Raw genomic sequence first — 16,201 nt, 5'->3', positions numbered from 1 at the left:
GAAAACGTCCGCCAGTTTGCATTGTTTGGAAGACAACATTGGGCAGGATGGAATAACATTTTATTTTATATTAAATAAAATACAGAAAATAAAAAACGGGTTTATCAAAGAAATAATTGTCAGTTTAATTGATTATCAAAATAATCATTGCAGCCCAGTATACCAAACTGTATTGTGTTTACTATACAGTACATGGTATACTACATACTGTATACTATACACTATATACCATTTATGCAGTACTATAGTAGTACTGTAAACTGCACACTATATACTATGGTATACCATGTTGTTACAAGGTGATTCAGAGGGTCTGTTGTCTTTTGGGACATACGGGTTTGAAGTGTGTGCATGTGCATGCATCTAATGTATCACAGTCCTAAGAGATGGGGATTTTCGGATGAATCCACCCAGAAATCGACAGCACTGAAATGTACAGAGACGAAGAGAGAGAGAAAATGAGAAAGTCTTTGTTCAGAGGCAGAATTTTTAGGGGATAATTAGTAAGAGAGAGCGCTGAGGACTGGGGCCGAAGAGTGAAACTCTAAAGCTCCAAGCAGAGATTATCTAAACCAGAGCTGAACTTCTCCTGACTCTTCTAATCACTCCTCAAAGACGGCTAGTCGCATAGCATATCTTTCACGCTGCAGTAGCCAGCTAACCCACCCAGCCCCAGTCACTTCAGACTTTAGTCCAGTCTTGTGCAGGCTCTAGATTAGCTCTGAGCAGAAGCCGTTTGGATGACCTTCAGCCACCAGTAATTTCATCATCCCCAACACCAGCACACTGATCCTCAGCCATTAGCCTAAGTTAATAACTTCTTCTCATCTCACTAAAACATAAGTAGAGGGTTGGTGAAGTGCTGATTTCATTTCCCTCCTCCAGTACATGAAAGAAAACTGTTCCGATTAGCTGTCTCTTCCATTATCCGCTATGTGTAGGGTTGCTAGCAGAGTATAATTTGTTCATTTATGTAAATGTTTAGGCCTATTTATCATTTTTATTAAAAGTAAGTGTATAGAGAGGACAGGAAATGTCTAGTGTCAGAATAACTTCAGGTTTGTCTACACTTGACGTGTCAAAGCTGTGTCATCTCAGAATGTTGACTAGCCAATCAGATGTAAGCTCGTACTGTACTTAAAATGTAAAATGAAAATAAAATCTTTGAAAAGGCAACCCTACTTTATTTTCAACAGCAATCCAAACTATTAGAACAGGAAAAAATGTTTCACAAATAATCTTAATATTGTTAACTGTGTAAATTTAGGGCATCAGAACTTCTAGCATCTTCTAGTATTTTGGCTAAATTAAAAGCACAATTTCGAAAAGTTGCTATAGATTTAGCAAAAAAAAACAACAACAAAAAAACAATATTGACTGATTAAATGATTTTGTATGTTTTTCTAATCGCATCATGTTAAATCCTTATTTCAGTTTTCACATGGAGATAGTGTAGAAAAGTGTAGAAATCTGTCGATTTTAAAGGGGAAATTGTAGTCTTGTTTTGTATTGTGCAGACACAACATGATGCTACAAGAATTTGCTCAAATCACAAGGTCAACAACAGCAAAGAGATCCAACAGGTTGGTTTATATGAAAGATTATGTCTCAGCATCTCTGGTTTTAAAGCATAAATATGCGGTGGTGTTGAAATACACTCGACCTGTCCCTGGAGTCACTGACTCAGCCAAAACACAAGCCCTCTCTGAATGATAGACTGAACATTTTCAAAATCCAGCCTGTTCATGCACTCAGCAACACGACAACCTCAGAAACACGAGACACTGCTACATTATACGCCTCAGAAATGGAAGTCTTATTTAAATAAGAAGACAGACACCACCAATACATCTCCATATCATCGTGAATTATACGATTAATCTGTTTTGACTGCAAAAAATGGTTTCATAATCAGCACTGATGGCTGGGCTGTCTGGACAAGAAGATCCCAGATCCCAAAGGCTCACAAACTTAACTATTCAAATCTGCAGAGGGTAATGCTTATCAGCAGTAGCTAATAATAAGGCCTGCTGATATAATAAGGAACGCATGCAATACCTTTGTTTCTGCCTACATAGGGGTTGGTTGAAGAGGTTCCACAGAGACAAACAGGAAGGGAGAACGACAGTGGGAAAGAGAGAGACAGGGACAGTAAATTGGAGGATGACAGTTCTGCACACATACATATTCAGGACAGATTCACATGCACTTTAGAATAATGTGAGCATGCAAACTGCAGTTTCTGACTTGAATTTCCTGTACTACAAAATTAATATAGACATAATTGTTACCCCATCCATATCACTTGAACTGAGGTGAAAAAAAAAAAAAACGTTAGTGTTACTCAAACTAACAGATGCTCAGTGATAGAGTATTTTGTAATTCTGGTCTGGAAGACAGGCATATGTTGATTCATATATTCAGCTGTATCTTTCTCCATAAGGTCTAACCTATTCTATGTCCAGTTCAAAGGCTTTGATGTCATGACACGAGTGCTTGAATGAAGGATATATAACAGATTCATGTCTGTGTGGCTGTCCATCTCCACCATAGGCAAGATGCACCCAAGAGAATTTTACATTTCTGTGCCAAGTGACCTAAATTAGCGTGAATACCCTTACGAAAAAGAAGTATATTTGAAGTTAATTTTAAGTATACTTGAGTTCAAGTATATTTTTAACTATACTTTATACTAATATCAATGTACTAGTAGTGAACTTGTAAGTACTATTTCAATACTACTTGGGACTAAATTGGCCCACTTTTTAAAAGTATATGTTTGAGTGTACAATAAGAGTAACAGTAGTAAACTTTAAGTGCACAACTTGTTCACTACTACAACTAGGTTAATGTGGTTTTATAATGCAAGTATACTTGTAAGTTTTCTTTAAGTGAACATAACATTATACTTTTAGTTTACTATTTATATATTATTTTTGCACTTTAAGTATACTAATATTTTCCTATTTAGGTATTACTTTATTATACTAGAAATATGCATTTAATTGTACTTTAACTCTATCCATTTTAACATAAAACATTTTGGGACTACAAAATGGCACAAAATACTTTTAATTTATGTTAAACAATATTATATAAAATGATAATATAACATTTTATATTAAACAATAATATAATGTTTATACAAACTATAATATATTGAGTTTGACCTTCACATGTTGACAAGTTTACAACCAACATTTTCGGAACCTTCTTTCACTATATAAAAGTTCGGGACAAAACCATCACGGCAGATCATTCATATACCACAAATTTAAAAAGAAAAATCTTACAAACTATTTAAAAGGTGTCATTCTATTAATATTCCCTGCTTTGCTTCCTTTCAGCTCTGTTCATTCAGAGAAGAGCAGTTCTGTTTAACTCAGGAATATATTATTTATAGCTGCATAGTAATTCTGCCATGAATGATATCTTATACGTTATAGTAATATGGAGGGCAGATCAGTAATTGTACATTATGGGTCAGTTGGCACAGCACTAGTCGAACGTAAGAGAGAGAATGTAACTTTCTATAACATCATAGGGGGAGTCAAACCTGTGAAAACCTCACTTGTAACCTGTCAGTTCACCGCACCACAGTATCACAGAGAGAAATTACATAATTCGGCAAGAGGACAATAATCATGCAGTGTCACGAGGGTAGAGCCAATCGTAAAGCAGCATGCACGTGCAAGAGAAGTCCCAACAAAAATGTAAACGCGTTGGAAAATGTGCAATGAGAGAATTAAGACAGAGCATACCTTGTGGAGACTTCACCATATGCGCGAACCCTTGGGGAAAACAATGAGCGTGATAGACAGAGAAAGAGAGAAAACTTGAGAACACCAATACCAATACTGTTCAGGTATTGAGACCACTCATAGTTTGCTGACTGACAAACCATGGCTATCACACTAAAGCTGAAGCTTTCTGCAATTAAAAAAAGCTTCATTCAGAAAAGAAATTGACAATAACATTTCTAACTCCCTAATCCAGAACAAATGTGCTAATAATTAGGGCTGTCAATTAATTTAGTACAATTAAATGTGTGTACACGTCTGCGAAAATTATTTGATCAAAAATACATATAAATAATTACTGCGAAATATTATTACAAGTGTAAAACAGCTGTATTATATATTTTAAAATGTAATTTAGTCCTGTGATGACAAAGCTGAATTCTTAGCGGCCATCACTCCAGTCCTCAGTGTCACGTGATCCTTCTAATATCGTCATAATCAATCTAATATGCTGATTGGTGAGCTTGTAACATTTCTTATTATCAATGTTGAACAGCTGTGCTGCTTCAAATTAATGTGGAAACTATGATAAATTTTTTAAGATTCTTTGACTTTTTTGTTATAAATTTAAAGGGCTTTACTGTCACTTTTCATTTAATTAAATAAAAAAAAACCTACTAACCCCAAACTTTTTAACAGCTGTGTATGTGTTTTTTGTTTTGTTGTATTGTTTTTTTTATATAATTGACAGCCCTAATAGTAATACGTTATTGTAATATTTAAGCAGATTGTGTAATTTTACGCTTTCACACATACAGCCTTTTTCAGAAATTTAAATGTTTAAATATTCATTTATATTTAAATATTTTGCCAGCTTTGAGGGTTTTCCGACTTTTCAATCACAAATTTCTGTTGAAAAAGTTATTTACTTTTATCATGTCAATTAATTTAGCCATAAAATTCTGCAAACTTGCAGCATTCAACTCCAAATAAATTGTGCACTCCCATCTTTCTAGTAGAAATAGGGGTGTTGATGATTATTAATAGAACATTTATTAATTGTTTTAAATACTGGATTCCTAGAAAGCGTGCATAGCTTATGCTAAACGTCGTCACCTCCACGACACACAGCCTTGGCTTGTAAAAATGGAAAGAGCTCAACTTAATGAGGTGTGGGAGTATTTCACTACAAACAAGGATTATGTTCACTGCCAGCACTGTGATAGTGTGCTGAAGTACAACATGACAACAAACACTATGATCGTCTGTCAGGAGAACTGCAAGCCGGGAGGAAATGACCAGTGTAATAGTATGTTAAACACTGTACACACAAGCAAGTTTTAATTCGGTGTAATTTAAAAATGCATTGAAACAGCTTACTGAAACCTTAATAGAGGAAAATATTTAAATTAACTGTATGCTAGGGTATGTGGGGTGCGTGCACAAGGTATTTGGAGTCCTGTTTTATGCGATTGTATGGCTTCATGTGTGAAAGTGTCTATTAAGTGAATAGAACATTATTTTAATTCTCTTTATCTGACTTTTAGCTAAGTTTATACAGTATGTGATGTGTTTTCATAGCCTAAGACTCACTTACCAGGAGTTTTGTTGACAGCTTTTGAGAAGATTGCACAAAGGGGAAGGAAGACAGAGAAAGTTCAACTGTTAGACACACTTTTGACTTTGCATGGAGGCTGTCATGCAAAACTTTAATTTTTTAGCTTTAAACAGTTTGTCATGCAAGGGATCAGGACTGTCCCTTGCATGCCTATTTCAAAACAATCCTGTGGAAGAAAAAGTCCATAATATCTGTTCCATTTTCTGAGAAACAGATTGACATTATTGTTTCAAATCACTCCATCACATTGAGAATATCACATAGATATTGTATAGTGTCCAGAATGCCACAGCGTTCCTCACATACACTGGATGAGGCCATAAATCCAAGCAGGTTACTAAACCAGCTGTCCAATGTGGACCATGTGGATTTACGAGGTTGTGAGGTTTGTGGATTTCAGGACATGCTGTGGACACAAAGAATTACTCTCACTGAAGACTCATGTGTGAATAGCTATCCAAGTAAATCATCCAAAGTTGTTTTATGTTTCTGAATAAACCAGTTTAAATGAATGCACACTGATTGCATGAGGAGAACAGCACAGTTCAACCAAATAATTACATACTGTAAAACCTTAAACCAGACATTTGAGATTGTAAAGCATTTATGAATCACCGGTATTAAATTAAATCTGACAAACCAATTTAAACCAAAGAAATAACTTCAATCTCAAGGCTGAATAATATTTTTAAAAGCTGCAGATAAAACCAAAGCATGCTGATGGACTGAGAAACTTTAGACTAAGATCAACTATACACTGTGCTTTTTTTTCTTGCAGGATCGTACAAAACATTTATGAATTTTTCAAACACAGACACCATTGAAAAGTTTATGTGTTTCCTGGGAATAAAGTCAACAACCTACCAATTTAACATTTGATGCATTAGCCAGGTGATTTATCCAAAGCGACTTGCACTGTATTCAAGGAATACATTTTTAAAAAAAAAAATTTTTTAAACAAGTTCTCTGGTAACATTCCCTGGAAATGAAATACATGATTTTGGTGTTGCGAGCAGAATGCGCTACCAGCTGAGCTAAATGTTGCATTTCATATAGACCAGTTAGAACAAACATTTTTAATATTATGCCTATCCCTGCTTCATCAGAAGGAATTCTTCAGAAAAGCAATTAATCGGCCATTGTTGAGCATGTCACACTAAGCAATCAAAGACTGATCATTTTTCCAAATGAGGAAAGAAATCTTTTATGATTCCCAAAATTTGCCATCTCAGAAGGCAAAAACTGTACAATGCGCACCCTAGTTAGTATTCCCATAAGCCTCCTTTATTTCTGGCTGGGAAAAAAATCATATGGATTTTCTGAAGGCCATGCAAAATCAGTCATCTCCATCTGTTATCTTGAGTCTGTTTTCCTGAGCTTTTTTGTCTCTTTCCTGTCGTCCTTTCAGGGTTGGAACCAGAGGATGATCAGTTTATTTGTTCAATAATAGCTGGTCTGCCTGGCTTATTACATTTACAACAGGCTTTTAGGGCACACTTGTCAAGCTTTCAGGATTCGCTGGGTTTCTAGGCTTACAGCACTTTTGGTAAATTTAATCAACAGAGACAGTCTGATGTTTCACGTCTAAGTTTAATTGCAAAGTTGAATCGACCAGCATATGCTGTGTTAAGGATGATGGTGCTGGTGTCCCCACCAGACTTCTTAACTAGCTTATCTTTCTTCTTTTCAGTATTGTAGTACTCAAATCTGAGTATAGGACCATATTTTCATGGTCTTTTTGTGGTCTGTGCTGACTCGTGCTGCTCGATCTGCTCTGCGCTATTGTTTCTCTAGACAATGTGTGAGCTGTGGAGGTTTTCATGACATTGACGCAAAACCAGGCTTCATTCATCATTTGCATTCACTGTCTGAACCGTTTAGACCCATCTTGACTAAACCTACTCAACCCTTTTCTGCTATGGTCTTGACTTGGACTCAACGTACTCAGGTCTCGGTCTGGACTCTGACTTGAATAAACTGGTCTCGACAACAACACTTCCTCCTTTATCAACAAAATGGCTGCTTCTTAGAACAATACCCCCTGCCTCCACTGTTAAATAAAAACACAGACGAATGCAGAACCGGATTTCCAGACAGTGTCACTTTGGCTGGTTACTTGAAGCGTTGAGAGAGAGAGAAAGAGTTGTTTATCGCCTTCACGTGACCATATCCCTCTTGATGACATGCTGCTCAGCTTTAATCCTTTGCTCTATTTTTTATCCCCAAACATTTCATCCCAACATTTGCCCGCATTGGGTCAAGAGACACAAATGCCCTGTGCGCCTGAATCAGGATACTAGTCCTTTTCCACTTTTTTTTTATTGACCTACTTTTGTAGTAAGATTATAGTAACTGTCATATTTCCATGTATATGTTTTAATCCTCGCAGCTAAGCCCACAACGATTGTTTTAAAAAAAAATTTTGCATGCTGTTCAGCATTAATTGCTTCTTATCTTGTCAAAGGCTAGGTTAAAAATGTGTAGCTCGTAAGTGAAGAAAATAAGGTGCAGCTAATCACAGGAAAATGGTTATTTTTCATTGAGTCTCTTAATGGTTAAAACATAATTTCTGAGTTACTACACTTCTTTGTAATGCAGTGTCTTGCAAATAACCGAGATTAAACAGATGGAAAGCTAATGGGTGCGTCTAAAATGCGACAAACACAGAAACATCACAAGGTTTAATATTTTCTTGCTGGAATTCACAGTAAAGTGTTTGTGTATGTGTGTTATGTGGTCTCTGTGATCTCAATAACTAAATGCTGTGGCACAGTTTGCCAATGATAACCTCTGATCCACATCGCCAGGCCAGACTGAACATGTGTTTTACGGCTAAACACATATTGTTTTAATCTGCCTGCAGTTTAAGACAGATTTCTACATGATAATACTGGTGGTTGCACTCCAGCTGGGGTGGTGTGGCCCGTCTAGTGCTTTCATACACACTGAGGTATGCGGTTGGTTTTCCTGAGCCATCTGCATGCTCTGAGGGTCTTTGCTAGCCTGTTGCCATGTCTGTTTGCATGTAAAACAAGTGCAGGTTGGACAGATTGCCTATATCGCTCATTAGCAAGGGCAAACATTAAACTTATTAAATTATTTATAAGCTCACATTTGTTACTTTCGTACATACCGTGTTTTGACTGTTAAAACGCACCAGCACTAAAAGACGAATTCACTAAACAGATAGGTAGTCCAGTTTCAAACATGATTAAACATTGCATCTTGATTATCTAATATTAAGTTATTATGCTTTTTTTTAGTACAGACATGCCTTATGATGTTTTTTAACTGCTAAGGGCAGTTTTTTCCACTCTCACAATAGTTTGTTTATTTTTTAATTTTTTTACTTATTATTTCCGAAAATGATCCCATGAAAATGCCACCACATCTCAAAAGATGCATTCTGTGGAGTAAATTAAAAAAAATGGTGGAAGTTAAAATTTTGATCAAATGATGATCAAATCGTTTGCCTCTTTCGTCCTACTAAGGATAATTTCATACTATAGCAACTGCACCATTTAATGTATATTTAAAACATTCAGTATTTTCACACTTTTTGCATAATTGGTCAAATTATTATTTTATATATTATTAATTACAGTTTGATTGGGAAAATAGCACACAATACAATATTCTGTGATATTTACAGTACTTTGATCAGTATCTTGTCTCCTTAGTAAACAAGTACACTTCATCAAGGGCAAAACCGTTCAGTGGTGGAACTGTCATCATTTTTGCAAAATATATTTTCACAGAATAAATATTGAAATGGTTTATGCTTACTTGAGTCTTTGTTGAGAATATTATAGTTTTAAATTATTTTTATAATGGATTTGCATATTCTACAAATGAAGGTCAAGTATTAATTACTTCAATGAACTCATTGTTTCTGCCTTAAATTATTATATTGTTTAAATTTATACATTTTTAGCTAACTGTGATTTGTATATGTACATTTCTGAAAAACATAACTTTGATAACAGATCACTCTAAATTGTAATGTGGACTCATGCACTTTTTGTAAAGCAGCTTTGAAACGATGTGCATTGTGAAAAGCACTATACAAATAAATGTGAATTGAAGGTCTGGCACTGGGACTAGGGTAAAACAATAATACATAAAACTAATTTGAAAAGTAGCTAAACTAAAAGGTGATGGCATGTAAAAAGTTTTAATCTGATCTTTCATATACTGTAATAAAAAATTAAAAGTCAAGCACATTTCAGAGAACGGGTATAGTCTGCTACATCCTCCACAATTTAGCAATTTAGCTTGCAAACTAGGGAATTGTGGAGTACACATTACATTTAGCACAGCTTTTTGGCCATGTTGGCACATTTTCATGATTTGCATAATTTCTTTAGTGAATCGAGTGCTAAAAACCCCCAGATAGCAGGCACAAACAAACATTTTAAATGTATTCTTAGTGAATTCCCCCAAATAGTGAATTCACCCTAAACACAGCCAACGCTGTGAGATTCTGAGAGCGTGTCAGTCCAAGTTTAAGCCCATCATTTGCCCCCATCGCCCACCAGCGAATTAGCCATTTCTCTTTCGTTCCACCCCTAATTACAGAGCGATCCCACAGCTCAGCAGTGCAATCCGTTATCAGACACGTCCATTAATCTGTGGACACGACTGGGGCCTGATGAAGCCAAGACAGGCCCTGACAGCCACGCCTGCGGTCAAAGCATAGGACGGCCCGAGCTAAACCTTTGCTCTGAGATTAGAGGTCCGCTAGCTCTACATTTATCACATCAGTTTTCCCTTGAGCAGCTGCTGACTGGCTCCTCATTAAGGGCACTTTTTTAGGCCTGCTGGTCGCCGGAAGGCCAGAGATGCAAGAAACATCCTTCACTGGCCCTCCAGCCCTGAGCGCCCCTACAGATCCAAAGGTGATCTGATCACAAAGCCTAATCTCCTGTCGCTGCCGCTGAGGACTATCTCTTAATCTTTATAAAGGAGCACTGAGGCACAGGGCTGGTGTGATCAGTCTAAAGGGCTTGGGTTTGATCACGAAATGCAATAAGTCAGGCATTCAGTTTTGGGTCTACTGATTCCCTGCCTGACTGGATGCCCTGAATAAATTGAGATGCTTGTGGAATTATAGACTATACACAGGGCACAACACGAAAAGAGTAATCTCTCATAACCACAGCACCAAAGTCTCTTGGCAATTCAGTGTGCATTCGGAAAGTATAATCAGTTTTGAGACTTATATTTTAATACCTGCTGGTGAGTCTTCAGTGAGAGTAATCCCAAATAGGTCTCAACACTAGTGCAGTTGGAAAAAGAAACTTGACTGTTTAAAATCAAGAAATTTACTCTTATAAGGTAATAGACATCCTAAGTGCAGTTCAAAAAGGTTCAACTCTTGAACTTGTGGTGTACCTTCCATTGTCTGTAACATGTGCAGGATCTGGATATTTAATGGAAAAAGTATAATTTTATCTATAACAATGACCATATAAAAAAACAAAAAAAAAACAAAGATGGATATCCCTGAAAATATCCATGTGAAACACAATATATATGTAACATCATTGCAATCATTTCTATAAACTGTCACTCAATCGTACTCCTTAAATGATACAATGAGCAAAATAATTACTGAAAATCAAAACATTATCATTTTTATTAAATGTAGTAAAAAAAATGATATGTCTCCCAAGTAGACACCTTTAATTGCATTACTGACCCCAAAGACTATCCTGGACACTTAAACCACACTTTAAAATGGATGCATTTCATTGCATTAGAACAAATGGCATATTCTACTAACTTCACTTTTATAACTATTTTTGAAAATTGCAAACTACTTTAGTGAATGTATAAAGTCAGTTCCCCTCAACTTCAAACAGGTGTCCCAGTAACTTTTTTAAATTATTTTATTAATTAAATTATTTTTTGTTAAACATTTTTTTTTTTTATGTTTCACTTGAAAGTGTGGGTATACTATCTTTAAAAAATTGCATGTTTTATTCATGTAATGACTTCAGTTTTAAGTATGACAAGTGTCTAAATACTCTTTGGGTCTACTGTATATCATCATTATGTGAAAATGTTATACTTAGCATGCTTTTTTACATGCTTTTGTACAATCAATACGGTTTCAATGACAATTTCACAAATGAATGCACCATGTGTGATTGGAGGTGGGTGAATGAAATTATACATTAAACAGGATTTCAAACAGGCAATATTGCAATATAATGCAATGTATTTTCAGTGAAACTAAATGTTCGATCAATGGGGGGGGTTACTGTTGAACTGGAAAAATGACAACTTAATGATTTTTTAAATTTGTTTTTCAGCAAAAATATCAAGGTAAATGTACTTGAAAGGTAACAATGCATTCGATATTGAAAATAAGTGTGTTTTATCCTACTGCACTAGCATGTTGTTTCACTTGCTTTTATTTAAAACAAGTGAAAAAATCTGCCAGTGTCAATCTGCCAAGACAAAATAGACTAGTATTAGAGATATATTCTCTGAAAAGTGTTGCTTCTCAAGTACATGTATCTTGTTTCAATTTTTTTAATTTTTTTTATTAATATTTATTAAATATATTTTAACAGGAAAATTAGACTAAAATTAAACTATATGGCGTACAGTAAGTGACATCAGTGAACAAAAGTCATTTTAGAGTTTAGCATGTCTTGTCATGTCATGTGTTGACTTTGAGATTTTTTTAATCATTTGCTTATGTTCTCTTGTAAATAAATCACTGTAATAAATTACATACAACTATTGCCCAGACTCGTGCTGAAAATCAAAGGTAAATGTTCTTACCTTCATTGCAGTAACGACCAACATATCCTGTTTTGGAGCAGTCACAGTAAGCTTCACCGTCAGCCATGCTGCAAATGCCTCCATTTTCACAGGGGTTCTCCGTACACAAGCCTTCCATCTCCAACCGGACCTTTTGGCTTCCCAGGCGCATTGGAACCTGATTCCCGTAACCCAGGTCTGTAATAATCCCCTTGAACGGTGGCATCTCCTTCGCCGCTGGTAGTGTTAGGGCAGTTGTCCGAATGTCTTGAGGCACTCCTCCGAGATACAGGTCACTGACAATCTTCATGAACTGCCTTTGCGGTTTCACCTCGTCCATCTTGGATTCTCCATCCAGTACCAACACCGTTCGCAAGTTGTGCCTGCTGATGGTTGCAAAGTGCCAGCGACTGTCGTTTACCATCTTGCCAGAGGTTATAGTGGTTTCTGCACAGTCCACGCTAAAATGCAACTTTAGCTTGCCTTCCTCAATGCTCAAGAGCAGGAAGTCACAATATCCTCCATCGTCAAAGTAGAGAACCAGAGCGTCTGATATAGCTGTTTTGAATTGAAAGCTGAGGTCACTTCTGGTGCTGGCGTCCCAGCGAAGATAACGTGCCCATTGACCCTCTAAGCCTGTGAACTCCAGGCCCAAACCTAGACTCAGGAAGGTGCTGAGCAGCAATAGTACACAACTGGGCCGGCAAAGGGGAGGCATGGTAACCAGTGATTATGCTACAAGGGATCCTCTAGCAATGAACAAAATAAAACTCCTCAATAATATTTTATGGCAAATTACGTGGAGGTAATTGAAGAAACATCAAATCCTTTAGGTGATAACCATATGGGCGAAGAAGGTGAAGCCACTGAGGCTCTTGACACATGCTATCCTAAATCCTGTTTAGGGGTAACAGCCTTGAGATTAGAACTGGACCGCTCAGATACACTTATCTATAAGAGAGGCTTTACAGATGATGCTCCCTTGAGTCGACTTCCTGGATTAAAACAGAGATGCTCCATATTGGTTCTGATTCTATTATATCGCCACATGTTAGTGGCCACATTGGGACTTTTTTGCCTGATCTGTGAAGGGACAAAAAAAAGAGACAAACATCTTTAGGGTCATTATGTACATTAAATATACAGACAAATATACTACATACAGTGAGCACCTTTGTATTCCCTTACACCAACTGTTCCTTCAGTTCTGTGAGTTATGTTTAATCATGATTAATTTATTTAACTGACAATGGCACAAAACAATTTGCATATTGCTTTGTTAAACAACATGTCATCTTTATAATATGACACTTTTTTTTTTTTCACACATAGTAGGCCTTAACAGTAAAAAATGCTTATTGTTAGTGTGTTGAACAGATATTTTTGAACAAGGCCAGTAGTAAAGCCTTTTACTAAAAAATAAAGCTACTATTTTAAAACAAAAATTAAGCAATCACAAGTACAGTATTTCATATTTAAAACTGCATTTTCATTTAGGCAAATACAAGTATTCCAGGGTCAAATATTTGCTGTTTACAACACCCGAGTATTTACAACACATGCGATCGGTTGACAGATGTCTGTCGGAGAGATACTGTACGTGTGTGTCGAATTCCATCCCTCCCTGCCCTGGCTGTTGCTTTTGACATGAAGCCCCCAGAGACAAAAGCCTCCCCAATCGTAGCTGTTCCACCGCGGTGCAACACAATAGCCCCTTTAACTACCTGCCCTGAATAGTTAATCTCTCCCTGGCAGCCAGGTATTGAATTAAGGCAACTGATACCAACACCGATGTGTGGACCGTCCCTTGAGTGATAGTAGGTCTTGTCTGTGTTTCTGTGAGCGCTCCACAAGATTTGAGAAAGAAAGGTGAAAAGGGTGAGCCGAGTGGCCAGGGTCAAGACATTTACCCATGCATGCCACACTAATAGGCAAGGCATCATGGAGAACAGGTTTTCAGAAGGACTTCCTGTTAAGTCTGCTATACTGCGAACGGGCCGTCCCGAAACCCGATCCTCACACACGGCACATGACAACTGCCATTGGTCTGGCACGGAGGATTTATTACAAACATAATGCAGACTATTGTGTTACAAATTATATAGATCTGATCAGAGCTCTCCGAAACAGGAGTCTAAGAGGATTCTTGTTCAAAAGACATTTGGACAGGATTTTTGAGAAAAAGCATACGTGCTATTTAATATGTTCCGTATAATCCATAGAAAATTCACTCAAACAGAATAAGTGTTGCATTTGGTTCCCAAAAGGCAAAAGAAAAATGAAAAGCTTACACATATAAGAGGAAAAGTCTGCCTTGAATGATTTAGAGTCATTTCCAGTATGTTTTATGTGAGCAAGGCCAAGACGTTGGATACAGAAAACAACAAATACAAATGCTGATTATGTCTCCATATTGTGTCAATCTCAGCTGGGTTTCTCCTGCAAATGTCTCTACAATTCTCAGAATCTGAATTTCTCTTATCGAAAAGGATATTTGACAATAGCAAAAAGTCATCCAATACCTCCTGACATGCATTCACAAAGAACAACAGATGAGCAAGCCGTAGAAACCTGCAGTGTAACAGTAATGTGCAGATGCACAGGCGCTGAAACACACACTGTTTCAGATGGGATTCCCAATTAAAGGAATAGTTTTCCCCAAAACCTTATTCTGTCTTCATTTACTCACCCTCTTGTCTTTCAAAACCTGACTTTATTTCTTTTGTGGAACACAAGGCCGCTATTTATTGCAAAATGTTGATGCTGGTCTTTTTCATAGAATGAAAAATGACTGCCAAGCAGCTAACATATGGCCAAAAAACTGCAATGCACTATGTATAGGTCTTATGGACTACTTTTATGATGCGTTACAGTTTTTTTATTTTTTATTTTGACAGACTATGGTCTCCAATAGTGAAGCTCAGACATTCTGGCAAACATAAAATTTTCAGGTCAAATGACTTGGAATAAAACCTTGCCATCTTTTTTCTAAAAGTTACATGGCGAAATATCATCTGAAGGCTGTGCTGACCTTGACCCTGATGTTCAGATCTTTCACATGTTATTTAAATGGGGGATTAAATCTATGAAATTGGAAATATAAGAAATATAGATTGAGGCATATATTGAGGACAGAAAAAGAAATTGTATTATTGAGCCACAGTCAATTCATTTGTCTGAGGTATTTTCATATTCCTGCCTATTAAAGGGTTAAGCCAGAGTCTTGATATGCTACATTACCATTCATAAAGGCCATGAAAGTTTTGCACTATTAACCAAGAGAGAGAGAGAGAGAGAGAGAGAGAGAGAGAGAGAGAGAGAGAGAGAGAGAGAGAGAGAGAGAGAGAGAGATGGGGGGTTGATCAGGCTGCTGCATGCATCCTTCAGTCTCCTCTCTGAGCAATGACAGCAGATCTCAAACACACATTATTTCATAAATGTTTAGGTCATGGGAATTATAGGATAAAAGGATAAAATAAGTAGGAAGTGGCAATCTATTTCATGCTGTAAAAAAATGCATTTTCAAATTTACATTAGAAGAATATCGCTATCCCAGAGCAAACACACGAAAAATAAATGCGTTTATGATACACAATTGTCAGAAATATGATAACATAACATAATGTGATGTTAGTTAACGTCTAAACGCATTTTTGAAACTCTCTATATCTCTTGAAGTAGTTCTGCTTTACCTTATATGATGAAGATTGTACTCCACCGATAGAGAATCCGATTTAAAAATGTTCTCGAAAAAAGCGTTAAATCCACATTGCAAATGATGGAGCGCGGATGGAGTGATGCTGAGGTCAAACGCAGAGTAGTGGGATAACAAGGATAATGCTCGCTCTCCTCCGCTCGACTGAGTTGCTCGAGCCTGTCCTGAGCTCGCGAGCTCGCGGCTCCGCCTACTACTTATATTAAACACGCCATTTAAAGACGTATCGAGACAAATACAGCGGTTTCAGTCAGGAATCCCCTTCAGGTATTTTTACATGGGTGAATATCCATTTTTAATCCTGAATTTCACACCATACTTCCCCAGAAGATCTATCGTCTGCACACACACGAA

General features: G+C 36.8%; 1 protein-coding gene across 1 annotated transcript in view; it reads right to left on the bottom strand.

Moving 5' to 3' along the window:
* Positions 1-15,993, bottom strand: part of nrxn3b (neurexin 3b) — a 436,638-nt gene extending 420,645 nt beyond the window's left edge. The window contains exons 1-4 of the mRNA XM_084091093.1: positions 15,825-15,993; positions 12,154-13,215; positions 5,338-5,355; positions 3,762-3,791 (exon numbers count right to left, since the gene is read on the bottom strand). Coding sequence (XP_083947219.1) covers positions 3,762-3,791; positions 5,338-5,355; positions 12,154-12,850 — 745 coding nt within the window. The 5' untranslated portion in view covers positions 12,851-13,215; positions 15,825-15,993. The remainder of the gene's footprint in view (positions 1-3,761; positions 3,792-5,337; positions 5,356-12,153; positions 13,216-15,824) is intronic.
* Between the last annotated feature and the right edge of the window lie 208 nt (positions 15,994-16,201).

Source organism: Abramis brama (assembly GCF_963993115.1).
Source record: "Abramis brama genome assembly, chromosome: 18".
NCBI lineage: Eukaryota > Metazoa > Chordata > Actinopteri > Cypriniformes > Leuciscidae > Abramis > Abramis brama.
The sequence above is the reverse complement of the archived record's forward strand: the minus strand, read 5'-3'. Positions and strand labels throughout refer to the sequence as shown.